The sequence below is a fragment of the Hyla sarda genome, chromosome 6, assembly GCF_029499605.1.
Source record: "Hyla sarda isolate aHylSar1 chromosome 6, aHylSar1.hap1, whole genome shotgun sequence".
NCBI lineage: Eukaryota > Metazoa > Chordata > Amphibia > Anura > Hylidae > Hyla > Hyla sarda.
In genome coordinates, this window is record NC_079194.1 from 84,289,238 (window position 1) to 84,303,913 (window position 14,676).

At 43.1% G+C, this 14,676-nt stretch overlaps 1 protein-coding gene across 1 annotated transcript in view; it reads right to left on the reverse strand.

Annotated features, from left to right (window-relative positions):
• The window catches only part of SUSD3 (sushi domain containing 3), a 103,629-nt gene that overhangs the window by 33,894 nt on the left and 55,059 nt on the right, over positions 1–14,676 (reverse strand). Inside the window, exon 2 of the mRNA XM_056524341.1 lies at positions 229–417. Within this exon, the coding sequence (XP_056380316.1) occupies positions 229–417 (189 nt within the window). The remainder of the gene's footprint in view (positions 1–228; positions 418–14,676) is intronic.

Below are 14,676 nucleotides of genomic sequence, written 5' to 3' on the forward strand. Positions count from 1 at the left end.
TTCATTGTTCCTATTGATGACTTCTGTTGGGATCGTCCTAGCACCGCCGTGTTTGGTTTGTACTGGTCTCCTACCCAGTGTGAGTATATCCATCTCGTGGTTGTAGAGGGTTTAAGGTATCGGTGCCACTTTTTGTTTCTCTTGGTTGGATTTTGTTACGGTAGAATTAACCATAAAAGGATTTAGTCTGAAAACAAAAAACAAGAAAAACAAAAAACAATGCCTTACGTTTACAAGAAGGAGCCCCGGCTGTCCACAAGGTGCTGTTTCCTTTCCAGACACAGGTTGTTAATTCTTCTCCAACCAACTGATATGAAGAGGAGCACTGAAACATAATAACTGTTCCCACCGAAGAGCCATTTCCATGCACAACGTGGAAGGAGCCAGACTCCGGCGGCACAATCTTTTTACACTGACCTACAAACAAGCGGAGAGAAAAGCTGCAGTGATTGCTGGGATCTCAGATAATCGATAAACAGGAGGCTGAGCATGTAGCCCATAAATACCAGGTCAGCGCTAAGTACTGTAGTTTCATGCTACACTAAGCGGAAAGTTTCTATAAAGCCATCTGAAATGTTCCAGGCTCTCTTTTTTGATGGAGAAATACGCTGCACATTGTGACCTGAATGCTTGTATCTTTATCACAGTGCTACTGTGCATACTCCTATGTGCAAACAGAAGGGTTTAAAAAAAATACAAGGCTTATGGGACTCAGGAGATGGATTTGTTCTGGCTAAATACAATTGGCTGCACGTTTATGCACTAGATTTTATTCCTGGCATGAATGAGGTATTTTAGACATACAGGATAGTAAATAAATCTTAAATTGTTGGGGTGTCATCCCTGCCGATACAGTACCAGTAGGGATGTTTTCCCCTTTTGTATTTGGGTCAGCAAAAGGCTATGCGCACTTTGCCGTATTTTCAACCTGAAAATAATGGTACTTTTTCATGCAAAAAAAGCAACTAAATTCTTTTCATATTTTTGACACCTTTTCAGCCTTTTTTTGTCCTCTTCTGCAGTTTGCGCCAAAAAAGGTTCATGCACTATACTTTATGGTTGTAAAATGATGTACGGTATGTAAAATTTTACTGAATGTGAATTGCTAAATGGTTTTCTATGGCATTTCATAGAACTCCAAAATAAAATAAAAACTATAGCTATTTCATGTTTTTGGAGCTGTAAAATCCTACAATAATGGGTGTAACCATAACCTCAAAAGAGAGTCAGACTCTCTGAATCCCACAGTGTCAGCCGTGTAGACCATTATTTGTTTATTTATTCTATGCTATGCTCAATGGGGTAGCTGGAGGCATTTTTTGGGGGTTTAATGGTTGGAATACTTCACCAACTATATCCACATCACCATATTAGTTGTCACCTAGCTTTTCATAACCTCTGAATGTCATATAATTAGTCATTGTTACACTCATTTTACATTACATTTTAGTCACAAACTCTGGGGGTTAGAACGAACAGTGTTATAATAATTTCTTTTCAGAGAACTGAGCCTTGTAATAAACGGAATTGTAGGACAAGGTCCCTATAACACAGCTTCAGTAACTTTTTTTTGAGAACTTTTTTTTGAGAACTCCTCTGTTATTCCTCCTGGAAATGAAAAAAATATGCTGACCTTATGTCCCATTTTGTACAGGACATTCACTTATTTCCAGACTGTCCCATCATTTTATCAAACATGTTGATTTTGTCCTTTTTTCTTTAACAAAACAGGACAACATTGACGTCTTTGCGGTTTTTGTGCCACAGCAGCCTCTGGTCACTGTTCACATAGCTTGTGTTGCCTGATCATAAAGTGGGAGCTACTGCTAACAGTGGCTGATCGTACTTGTAAATAGTGACACTCCTGACATTGCGCCAAGGAGAGAAGCAGGCGGATGTCAGGGGACGTCTGGAGAGCACGAGCCTGCTCTCCAAACTACCATCCGCATCAGCTTTAGTGCTTCACTGCTTCTCAAGTTCAGGGACCTACTGCTATGGCCGAGCCATAGTAGTAGGTCCCGGACCCTTGAGCGGTGTAGCAGTGGAGCATCGAAGCAGTGGGGCAGTAGGGTGGGGTCACTTGGGGAAATATGTCTGTAGGGACCGTCTACTATACATGGGGACATAGAGGAGAGGGGAAAGGCAACTATATGGGGGCACTGAGAGGGCCTAAACCTATATATAGTATAGGGGCCTACAACTATATATGGGGCAGTATAGGGGCCTACAACTATATATGGGGCAGTATAGGGGCCTACAACTATATATAGGTTATAGGGCAGTATGGGGCCTACAACTACAGTATATATGAGGGTAGTATAGGGGCCTACAACTGGTGCATGGATTGGACAGGAACTTGACATGTGACTAGATTCTACTCTTTCACATTTGCTGCAAGTGCAATGCAAGACAATTTGTAGCAAATCTTTAACCCTCTGCATGCTGTAAGAAATTCAGTGTATGCATCTTATACCAGAGAAATACAGATAGATTTATAGGCCTTCAACACGTTAGACACACGCTTTACTGTCCAGCAAACCTTATAATACTTTAGACACTTGAGTAAGTTTGGCATAGCAGCTGGTACAGTCAAGCTGGGGCTGGAAGAAGCAGAAGATGCCGAAGAAAAGGAAACAGAACAACTCCAATCAGAAATGACATCACTGGATATAATTGCACTGTAATCACTTATATGGTCTGCAGAGCCTAAGTAGAGCTGATATCTAACACCATATGGGCACGGGAGGGATGCTGTATAGTGGATTATTAGGTAAAAGTATGGGTGTATTATTCAGTCACCATTTAGTGGTAATGGTTATGTTCCTGTTGTAGCGGTATTATTTGGTCCTTGTTTATCATTATTATTATTAGTAGTACTAGTCTTTGTATAGTGACTGACAATACTGCATATTGTTGAGTTGGTATAATTCAGTATCTAGGACCCCACTTTTATTTTTATCCAAGGCCACGCTTCCTGGATACAGCCTACTAATGCGTTGTTAATGAACTGAAGTACATTATGTAATTCAACAACCTACAAACAGGGCTATGCATTCCATGCAGATATACATGGAGTACGCATCTATGAGCACATCGCACTAGTCCTTTCAAGAACAGAGAAAATCTCATGCACTTGACATCATAAATGACTGAAGGATCCTCTTCTGCATCAGATACGCTGGCGGTCATTACCTACAAGATTACTTTTTGCTTCATTAATTGAGTCAAGCACAAGAATCAATGAAGTCAAGTTATGTCAAGAGGGATAAACTGAAAGCTGAATATAACATCATCCATCATTGAGTCAATGTGTCGCCCCACAAGGAATTTTAGCAGGTGATTTGGATGGAAGATAAACAGTGTCCCTACCTTTCGCTGCTTCTTCTTGAAGACAATCTGTCACCAGGATAGATCTCTTTCATTAAGAGCAATTAAAAGGCCTTGATATTGATGGTTTATCCTTAGGATAGGCCATCAGAATGTTCCACCTCGGCCGAAGGGGCTGCGACCAGCATGGCTTCTCCTTTATTGTTTACCGGTCACAGTATTACATAATTTGCTTGGGGAAAGAGGAGAAACGCTGATCTAATAGACTGAGACAGATTTGTGAAGGGACAATTAAGGTGTTTGGAAGCTTTTGGGAAAAACATTTTGTGATGTCCCCTTCCTTTAACAGGAATGAAGGCAAAGGAGACTACTGTAGCTCAGGAAATCTAGGCTACAGATAAAAGATGACAATGATACGGCTATAATGTATGAAAAGAATACACAAACAGTAGCCCAGCCGCTACAATAATTTGCACCTAAAGCAGATTTGTCAGCTAAATATTATGCATTATGGGCTATTTATTATGTGTTTGCTGCATATATTCGTGCTGGGAAAGTTCCTGTCATATACACCTGTGGTGGCCCAGTACGGGAGATGTTGCCCCATACCCTTGCAGCCCTGTCAGGTAGCCTCCTTCAGTGTCCCCAGGGCCCCTTGAACTTGTTTCCCCCCTGTACATATGTTCTGAAGTGTATTGTATTTTAAAATGTGTTGTATCTTTAACCCCTTGGTGACGGAGCCCATTATGACCCTAAGGACAGGAGCATTTTTTGCAAATCTGACCACTGTCACTTTAAAGGGGTATTCCAGGAAAAAAACTTTTTTTATATATCAACTGGCTCCAGAAAGTTAAACAGATTTGTAAATTACTTCTATTAAAAAATCTTAATCCTTTCAGTACTTATGAGCTTCTGAAGTTAAGGTTGTTCTTTTCTGTCTAAGTGCTCTCTGATGACACTTGTCTCGGGAACCGCCCAGTTTAGAAGCAAATCCCCCATAGCAAACCTCTTCTAAACTGGGCGGTTCCCGAGACACGTGTCATCAGAGAGCACTTAGACTAAGTACTGAAAGGATTAAGATTTTTTGATAGAAGTAATTTACAAATCTATTTAACTTTCTGGAGCCTGTTGATACGTAAAAAAAAAAGTTTTTTCCTGGATAACCCCTTTATGCATTAATAACTCTGGGATGCTTTTACTTATAAATTTGATTCCAAGATTGTTTTTTCGTGACATATTCTACTTTATGGTAGTGGTAAATTTTCGTCGATACTTGCATCATTTCTTGGTGAAAAATTCAAAAATTTGATGAAAAATTTTAAAATTTTGCTTTTTTCTAACTTTGAAGCTTTCTGCTTGTAAGGAAAATAGACATTCCAAATAAATTATATATTGATTCACATATACAATATGTCTACTTTATGTTTCCATCATAAAATTGACAAGTTTTTACTTTTGGAAGACATCAGAGGGCTTCAAAGTTCAGCAGCAATTTTCCAATTTTTCACAAAATTTTCAAAATCGGAATTTTTCAGGGACCAGTTCAGTTTTGAAGTGGATTTGAAGGGCCTTCAAATTAGAAATACCCCACAAATACCCAATTATAAAAACTGCACCCCTCAAAGTATCCAAAATGACATTCAGTAAGTTTGTTAACCCTTTAGGTGTTTCACAGGAATAGCAGCAAAGTGAAGGAGAAAATTCAAAATCTTCATTTTTTACACTCCTATGTTCTTGTAGACCCAGTTTTTGAATTTTTACAAGTGGTAATAGGAGAAAAAGCCATCCAAAATTTGTAACCCAATTTCTCTCGATTAAGGAACTGCCTCATATGTGAATGTCAGGTGTTCGGCGGGCTCAGTAGAGGACTCAGAAGGGAAGGAGCAACAATGGAATTTTGGAGAGTGAATTTTGCAGAAATGGTTTTCGGGGGGCATGTCACATTTAGAAAGCCTCTATGATGCCAGAACAGCAGAAAAAACCCACATGGCATACCATTTTGGAAACTACTCCCCTCAAGGCACGTAACAAGGGGTCCAGTGAGCCTTAACACCTCACAGGTGTTTGACGACTTTTCGTTAAAATCGGATGTGTAAATGAAAAAAAAAATGTAACTAAAGTGCATTTTTTCCCCCAAATTTACCATTTTTACAAAAGGTAATGGGAAAAATTGCCCCCCAAAATTTGTAACCCCATCTATGTGAGTATGGAAATACACCATGTTAGGACGTAAAATGCTCTGCTGGCGCACTACAATGCTCAGAAGAGAAGGAGCGCCATTGAGCTTTTGGAAAGCGAATTCGTTTAGAATGGTAGTCAGGGGCCATGTGCGTTTACAAAGCCCCCCGTGGTGCCAGAACAGTGGACACCCCACATGTGACCTCCATTTTGGAAACTACACCCCTCACAGAATTTAATAAGGGGTGCAGTGAGTATTTACACCCCACTGGCGTTTGACAGATCTTTGGGACAGTGGGCTGTGCATATGAAAAATTAAATTTTTCATTTTCACGGACCACTGTTCCAAAAATCTGTCAGACACCTGTGGGGCGTAAATGCTCACTGCGCCCCTTAATACATTACATGAGGGGTGTACTTTCCAAAATGGGGTCACATGTGGGGAGGTCCATTGTTCTGGCACTATGGGGGTTTTGTAAACACACGTGGCCTTCAATTCCGGACAAATTTTCTCTTCGAAAGCCCAATGGCGCTCCTTCTCTTCTGAACATTGTAGTGCGCCAGCAGAGCACTTTACATCCACATATGGGGCATTTTCTTACTCAGAAGAAATGGGGTTACAAATCCCTTGTGAAAATGAAAAATTTAGGCTAACACCAGCATTTTAGTGAAAACTTATTTTTTTCATTTTCCCATCCAAATTTAATGAAAATTCGTCAAACAGCTGTGGGGTGTTAAGGCTCACTATATCCCTTGTCACGTTCCGTGAGGCGTGTCGTTTCAAAATGGGGTCACATGTGAGTATTTATGTTTTTACGTTTATGTCAGAACCGCAGTAAAATCAGCCACCCCTGTGCAAATCACCAATTTAGGCCTCAAATGTACATGGTGCGCTCTCACTCCTGAGCCTTGTTGTACGCCCGCAGAGCATTTTACGCCCACATATGGGGTATTTCCGTACTCAGGAGAAATTGCGTTACAAATTTTGGGGGTCTTTTTTTCCTTTTCCTGCTTGTGAAAATAAAAAGTATGGGGCAACACCAGCATGTTAGTGTAAACATTTTTTATTTTTTTACACTAACAGGCTGGTGTAGCCCCCAACTTTTCCTTTTCATAAGGGGTAAAAGGAGAAAAAGCCCCCCAAAATTTGTAGTGCAATTTCTCCCGAGTACGGAAATACCCCATATGTGGCCCTAAACTGTTTCCTTGAAATATGACAGTGCTCTGAAGTGAAAGAGCACCATGCGCATTTGAGGACTAAATTACGGATTGCATAGGGGTGGAAATAGGGGTATTCTTCGCCAGTGATTCCCAAACAGGATTCCTCCAGCTGTTGCTAAACTCCCAGCATGCCTGGACAGTCATTGGCTGTCCAGAAATGCTGTGAGTTGTTGTTTTGCAACAGCTGGAGGCTCCGTTTTGGAAACATTGCCGTACAAGACGTTTTTCATTTTTATTGGGGGGGGGGGGGGGGGGGACAGTGTAAGGGGTGTATATGTTGTGTTTTACCCTTTATTATGTGTTAGTGTAGTGTTTTTAGGGTATGTTTGCACTGGCGTGTTACGGTGAGTTTCCCACTAGGAGTTTGCACTGCGGTGAAAAATTTGCTGCCTAATCTTGAAGCAGGAAATTTACTGTAAACCTGCTTGTGTGAATGTACCCTGGAGGGGCAAACCTCCAGCTGTTTCAAAACTACAACTCCCAGCATGTACTGACTGAGGAGTTGCACTTTTGCAACAGCTGGAGGCACACTGGTTGGAAAACCTTCAGTTAGGTTCTGTTACCTAACTCAGTATTTTCCAACCAGTGTGCCTCCAGCTGTTGCAAAACTACATCTCCCAGCATGTGCTGACAGACCGTGCATGCTGGGAGTTGTACTTTTGCAACAGCTGGAGGCACACTGGTTGGTAAACCTTCAGTTAGGTTCTGTTACCTAACTCAGTATTTTCCAACCCATGTGCCTCCAGCTGTTGCAAAACTACAACTCCCAGCATGTACTGATGATATGCAACAGCTGGATGTACGCAACTACAACTCCCAGCATGCCGAGACAGCTGTTTGCTGTTTGGGCATGCTGGGATTTGCAGTTTTGCAACATCTGGAGGGCTACAGTTTATAGACCACTGCATAGTGATCTCCAAACTGTGACCCTCCAGATGTTGCAAAACTACAAATCCCAGCATATCCAGACAGCAAAGAGCTGTTTGGGCATGCTAGGAGTTGTAGTTTTGCAAGATCTGGAGGGATACAGTTTAGAGACCACTGTATAGTGGTCTCAAACTGCAGTCCTCCAGCTGTTGCAAAACTACATATTCCAGCATGCCCAAACAGCTGTCTGGGCATGCTGGGAGTTGTAGTTTTGCAACATCTTGAGGGCTACAGGTTAGAGACCACTGTAGCCCTCCAGATGTTGCTAGGCAACTTACCGGCTTCCGTAGGATCCAGGGAGCCGTCCTCTTCTGCTGCACGACGTCGCCGCCCGCCGATCACCATCGCCCGCTGCCTCCGGACAGGTAAGTTGATCTTCGGCGCCGATCCCCTTCGGTTTACCCATCCTGCCCCGCCTATTGTGGGTGGGCAGGACGTGGAAAATGAAAGTTAACCCCCCCCCCGTCCCCGATGTGCTATTGGTGGTCGCGTCTAGACCACCAATAGCAGGGATAGGAGGGGTGGCACCCCTGCCACCTCACTCCTATTCCTTCAGGGGGATCGTAGGTGTCTTAGACAACCGCAATCCCCCTTATATTCCGGGTCACTGGGTCACCATAGACCCGTAATGACCCGGAATCAGCGCAAATCGCAAGTGTGAATTCACTTGCGATTTGCGCCGATCGCCGACATGGGGGGGTCTGATGACCCCCCTGGGCATTTGCGCGGGGTGCCTGCTGATCGATATCAGCAGTCACCCCGGTCCGGTCCCCGCCCGTCGCGCTGCGGGGACCGAAATTCCCACGGGCGTATGGATACGCCCTTCGTCCTTAAGAGTTGTGTCATGTGATTGTTACCCAGGAGGTACCAGTGACCAGGTGATCCCAAGAGTGACCTATGGGCTCCCTGCTTGTCTCCCCCATATAAGTCCTGGGTGGAGCTTCTCTCTTGCCTCTTAGCTCTTGCTTTATGCTGAGGTCCAGTGCAGTCGCCTAGTGTGTGTGTGTCCAGAGTGTTGGACGCCTCAAAGTCAAATCCCGCAGCCACCATCAATTCAGGTAAGGTACCGTCACAGCTTTATGAGTGAAGTCAAGTCAGTCCCTGTCATCTGCCAAGTCAGCGTGGTCTGCATTCAATTGTCCAGTCCTACTACAAGTCCCAGCAAGCCCTTAAAGGTGTACTCTGCCCCTAGACATCTTATCCCCTATCCAAAGGGGGCCGCCTCCCATAGACTTATATTAAAGGGGCGAAGCCTTGATGTCAAGGCTCGTGATGTCACGGCTGCGCTATGCTCGTGACACCATGGCCATGCCCCCTCAAGGCAAGTCTATGGAAGGGGCGTGATGGCTGTCATGCTCCCTCCCATACACTTGCATTTAGGCCCCCTAACATCACGAGCAGGGCGTGACTGTGAACTGGATGTCTGGGGTGCCGCAGTTGAGATTGCGGGGATCCCCAGCGACGGGACCCCCACGGCCAGACATCTTGTTCCCTGTCCTTTGGATAGGGGATAAGATGTCAAGAGCGGAGTAACCCTTTAAGGCTAGGATTCCACTGAGGTTTTGTTCTGGCATTTTAGTTTTTTTTGTTTGTATGTTTGTTTCGATGCCAGGAAGCAGGCGGCATGCCACTCAGCTCCCCTAGCCGGGGATGATCAGAATATCAAAGCACTGCTCTGTAAGTTCATATTGCCCACCACTGATTGACCAATGAGGTCTTCTGGCAGGGAATATGAACAGAGCAGTGCATTTTTATTGTGCCTTTTCATATTTTTCACTCTTTACTGAATCTTCACTGTTCAAGGATCTGGACCAGTGGTCTCCAAATTTAAGCCCTCCAGACGTTGCAAAACTACAACTCCAAGCATTGGAGTTGTAGTTTTGCAACATTTGCAGGGCCACAGTTTTGGTGGCCACTGGTCAGGACAACGATCGGAGGAAGCTTCCGGCTATGCTCAAAAAAATTAAAGGGAATCTGAATAAATGAACTAATTGTATGAAATACTTTCGTCTTTACATCGTCTTTAAATCAAAGTGGAAAACCACAATACAGGCTGATCCAACTTTGATGTAATGTCCTTAAAGCAAGTCAAAATGAGGCTCAGTAGTGTGTGGCCTCCACGTGCCCGTATGACCTCCCTACAATACCTGGGCATGCTCCTGATGAGGTGGCGGATGGTCTCGTGAGGGATGTCCTCCCAGACCTGGACTAAAGCATCTGCCAACTCCTGGACAGTCTGTGGTGCAATATGGCGTTGGTGGATGGAGCGAGACATGGTGTCCCAGATGTGCTCAATCGGATTCAGGTCTGGGGAACACGCGGGCCAGTCCATAGCATCAATGCCTTCCTTTTGCAGGAACTGCTGACACACTCTAGCCACATGACGTCTAGCATTGTCTTGCATTAGGAGGAACCCAGGGCCAACCGCACCAGCATATGGTCTCACAAGGGGTCTGAGGATCTCCTCTCAGTACCTAATGGCAGTCAGGCTACCTCTGGTAAGCACATGGAGGGCTGTGCGCCCCCCCAAAGAAATGCCACCCCACACCATTACTGACCCACCTCCAAACCGGTCATGCTGGAGGATGTTGCAGGCAGCAGAACATTCTCCACAGCATTTCCAGACTCTGTCACGTCTGTCACATGTGCTCAGTGTGAACCTACTTTCATCTGTGAAGAGCACACGGTGCCAGTGGCGAATTTGCCAATCTTGGTGTTCTCTGGCAAATACCAAACATCCTGCACGGTGTTGGGCTGTAACCCCCACCTGGGGACATCAGGCCCTCATACCACCCTCATGGAGTCTGTTTCTGACCGTTTGAGTGGACACATGCACATATGTGGCCTGCTGGAGGTCATTTTGCAGGGCTGTGGCAGTTCTCCTAGTGCTCCTCCTTGCACAAAGGCGGAGGCAGCGGTCCTGCTGCTGGGATGTTGTTATCCTACGGCCTCCTCCATGTCTCCTGGTAGCGCCTCCATGCTCTGGACACTACGCTGACAGACACAGCAAACCTTCTTGCCACAGCTCACATTGATATGCCATCCTGGATGCGCTGCACTACCTGAGCCACTTGTGTGGGTTGTAGACTCCGTCTCATGCTACCACTAGAGTGAAAGCACCGCCAGCATTCAAAAGTGACCAAAACATCAGCCAGGAAGCATAGGAACTGAGAAGTGGTCTCTGGTCACACCCGCATAACCACTCCTTTATTGGGTGTGTCTTGCTAATTGCCTATAATTTCCACCTGTTGTCTGTTCCATTTGCACACAACATGTGAAATTGATTGTCAATCAGTGTTGCTTCCTGAGTGGACAGTGTTGTTTCACAGAAGTGTGATTGACTTGGAGTTGACTTGGAGTTACATTGTGTTGTTTAAGTGTGCACAACGCAGCAAATTTATGTTGAATTCGACGGAACTTTGCTGCAGTGGAATTTCCGTGCAGAATTCCAAGCGGAATTCCGCACGGAAATTCTGAGATGTGAACATAGTCTTAAATATAAACGATATTCAGAAAACTGCTAAATATTTGAATTTGCAATCTTGACATAAGAATAATTATTCAATTTATATATGATTTTTATCCGTCTCCATTATATACATATATCACCATATACCAGTAATGTATCCACCATTTACATCCTTTAAGTTATTTCAAAAATGCAAAAAGGAGAGGAGTGCTCAAAGCACAGATGTCTCTGAGATAACGTCTCTATAAGATGTTCTGTGAAACACCTTATGCTACATCTCTGGGATAGATTTAGAAATAAGAAATATGCAACAACTAAATGTAATAAGGTTCCAGGCCAAGTTCATTTATACAGGTTGTAGAACTCCTCGATGAATATTTTTTAACAAGTTATACTAGGGAGTAGATTATTTATTTTAACCCCTTAAAGCAGCATGCAAAATATGTATAAATACACAGTGGCATAACAGTAGATGGTTCCTCAGCTCACCTTTTAACCAGACACCTGACGCATGGTACTGTGTGAACCAACACCAAGGTAATGTAGAAAAAAGCAGATGTCCAGCGCAGGATAATGTGCAAATAATAGTAGGTTCTTTATTCAAGCCACAGGACACCAGGACACAATGTAACGCGTTTCAGCCAGAATAACCAGCCTTACTTAAGAGTAAGGCTGGGTCCACACTACGTTTTGTCCCATACGGGAGCGCATACGGCAGGGGGGAGCTAAAAGCTCGCGCTCCCGTATGTTACCGTATGCGCTCCCGTATGTCATTCATTTCAATGAGCCGACCGGAGTGAAACGTTCGGTCCGGTCGGCTCATTTTTGCGCCGTATGCGCTTTTACAACCGGACCTAAAACCGTGGTTGACCACAGTTTTAGGTCCGGTTGTAAAAGCGCATACGGCGCAAAAATGAGCCGACCGGACCGAACGTTTCACTCCGGTCGGCTCATTGAAATGAATGACATACGGGAGCGCATACGGTCACATACGGGAGCGCAAGATTTTAGCTCCCCCCTGCCGTATGCGCTCCCGTATGGGACAAAACGTAGTGTGAACCCAGCCTAAGGCTGGTTATACCTGCGGAAACGCGTTACAGTGTGTCCTGCTGTCCTGTGGCTTGAATAAAGAACCTACTTTTATTTGCACATTATCCTGCGCTGGACATCTGCTTTTTTCTATATACACAGTGGCTGTATGCTAGGGGACTATGAAGTGATGTCAGAAGCTGAGCTTGCTTCATAGCCGATGCGTTGAGTACTGGCGGCTATCAGCACCTGGGACTCACCGCTAATGATGGCAATCGTGCTGATGCTTGTCCCTACATACCCTTTAGGTGCCACAATCAATGCCAATTGTAGCACCTAGGCAGACTGTATAGGCAGAAAATCCATAGTACTGATCATGGACACTGCTAGAAATTGAATGATTGCTATTAAATGTTATTGAAATGTTTTTGCCCCAACACCTCTTTAATAGTCCCCTATGGGGATGTAAAAAATGTGACATAAATTATAACTAATGGATCAAAAAAAAAAAAAATTATATATATATATATATATATATATATATATATATATATATATAAGCTTCTTCCTTAATAAATAATATATTTAATCGCCCCCCTCTCCTTTTCCATTTTATAAATAAAATCATAGGTCAAAATAATTGAAAAGGTAAAAAAAATTCAAAGCAGTTTAATAAATCTATATATTAGGTATCGTTGTAATCATATTGGCCTGTATAGTAATGATAAGCTTATTTTAACTATTAAAAGGACAGAGTAGAAAGAATAGCTCCAAAAGTTACAAAATTGCCTTTTTTTTTCACCCCATAAATAATTTTTGGTTTCGTTGTAGATTTTGTGGTAAAATAAGTGATGTCATTACAAAGAACAATTGGTCCAGCATAAAACAAACCTCATCATGGCTCTATAGTTAGAAAAATAAGAGTTATGGCTGTTGGAATGTAAGGAGGAAAAATGAAAACACAAAAACGAAAATTGGCATCCAGACTTGCTCACCATTTATTTACAGATATAAAACATATTTTGGGTGTTATTTCGATATTATACAGCTGGAGTACAGAACAGCATTATATTTATTCCAATTTCACCCCTAGTTTAAAGTGGTATTCCAGGATTTGTTCTTTTTTTTTAATTTTATATATATATATATATATATATATATATATATTTTTTTTTTTATTATTTTTTTTTATTTGACTATGCTACAGGGGCTGTAAAGTTAGTGTAGTTCATAATGTAGTGTCTGTACCTTTGTGTGACGGTGGTCTCGCAATTCTTATGTAATCTTTGCCTACTTTTTATTTTTTACAGCATACAAAATGAGTGTCATCTTAGGTTTTCCCAGTTTGCAGTGCAGCCCAAGACATTACATCACTAGTCAGGTGTTCAGGGTCTGCTTCAATGGGTGGAGTGACTGCTGAGTGGGAGGGAGATCATTCTGCAGGGAATTGCAGTTTTGCAACACCTGGAGGCACCTTGGTTAGAAAACACTGGTCTCTTGTTTACAGCACAGCATGGGAGCTCATGTGTGAGAGGGAGAAAAATTAAATCTTACCATGTTTTTATTGAACACATCATGTAAACATTCACAGTGCCGGTGGAAAAAGTATGTAAACCCCTAGACTAATGACATTTCCAAGAGCTAATAGGAGTGAGGTGTCATTCAACTGGAGTCCAATCAATGAGATGAGATTGGAGGTGTTGGTTACAGCTGCCCTGCCCTATAAAAAACACCCACCAGTTCTGGGTTTGCTTTTCACAAGAAGCATTGCCTGATGTGAATGATACCTCGTACAAAAGAGCTCTCAGAAGACCTACGATTAAGAATTGTTGTCTTGCATAAAGCTGGAAAGGGTTACAAAAGTATCTCAAAAAGCCTTGCTGTTCATCAGTCCAGGGTAAGACAAATTGTCTATAAATGGAGAAAGTTCAGCACTGCTACTACACTCCATAGGAGTGGCTGTCCTGTAAAGATGATGGCAAGAGCACAGCACAGACTGCTCAATGAGGTGAAGAAGAATCCAAGAGTGTCTACTAAAGACTTACAAAAGTCTCTGGCATATGTAAAACACTAAACAAGAATGGATTTCATGGGAGGATACCACAGAGGAAACCATTGCTGTCCAAAAGAACATTGCTGCATGTTTACATTTTGCACAAGAGCACCAGGATGTTCCACAGCAGCACTGGCAAAATATTCTGTGGACAGATGAAACCAAAGTTGAGTTGTTTGAAAGAAACACACAACACTATGTATGGAGAAAAAGAGGCACAGCACACCATCATCAAAACCTCATCCCAACTGTGAAGTATGGTGGTGGGGGCATCATGGTTTCGAGCTGCTTTGCTGCATCAGGGCCTGGATGGATTGCTATCATCAAAGGAAAAATGAATTCCCAAGTTTATCAAGACATTTTGCAGAAGAACGTAAGGCCATCTGCCCACCATCTGAAGCTCAACAGAAGATGGATGTTGCCACAGGACAACGACCCAAAGCATAGAAGTAAATCAACAACAGAATGGCTT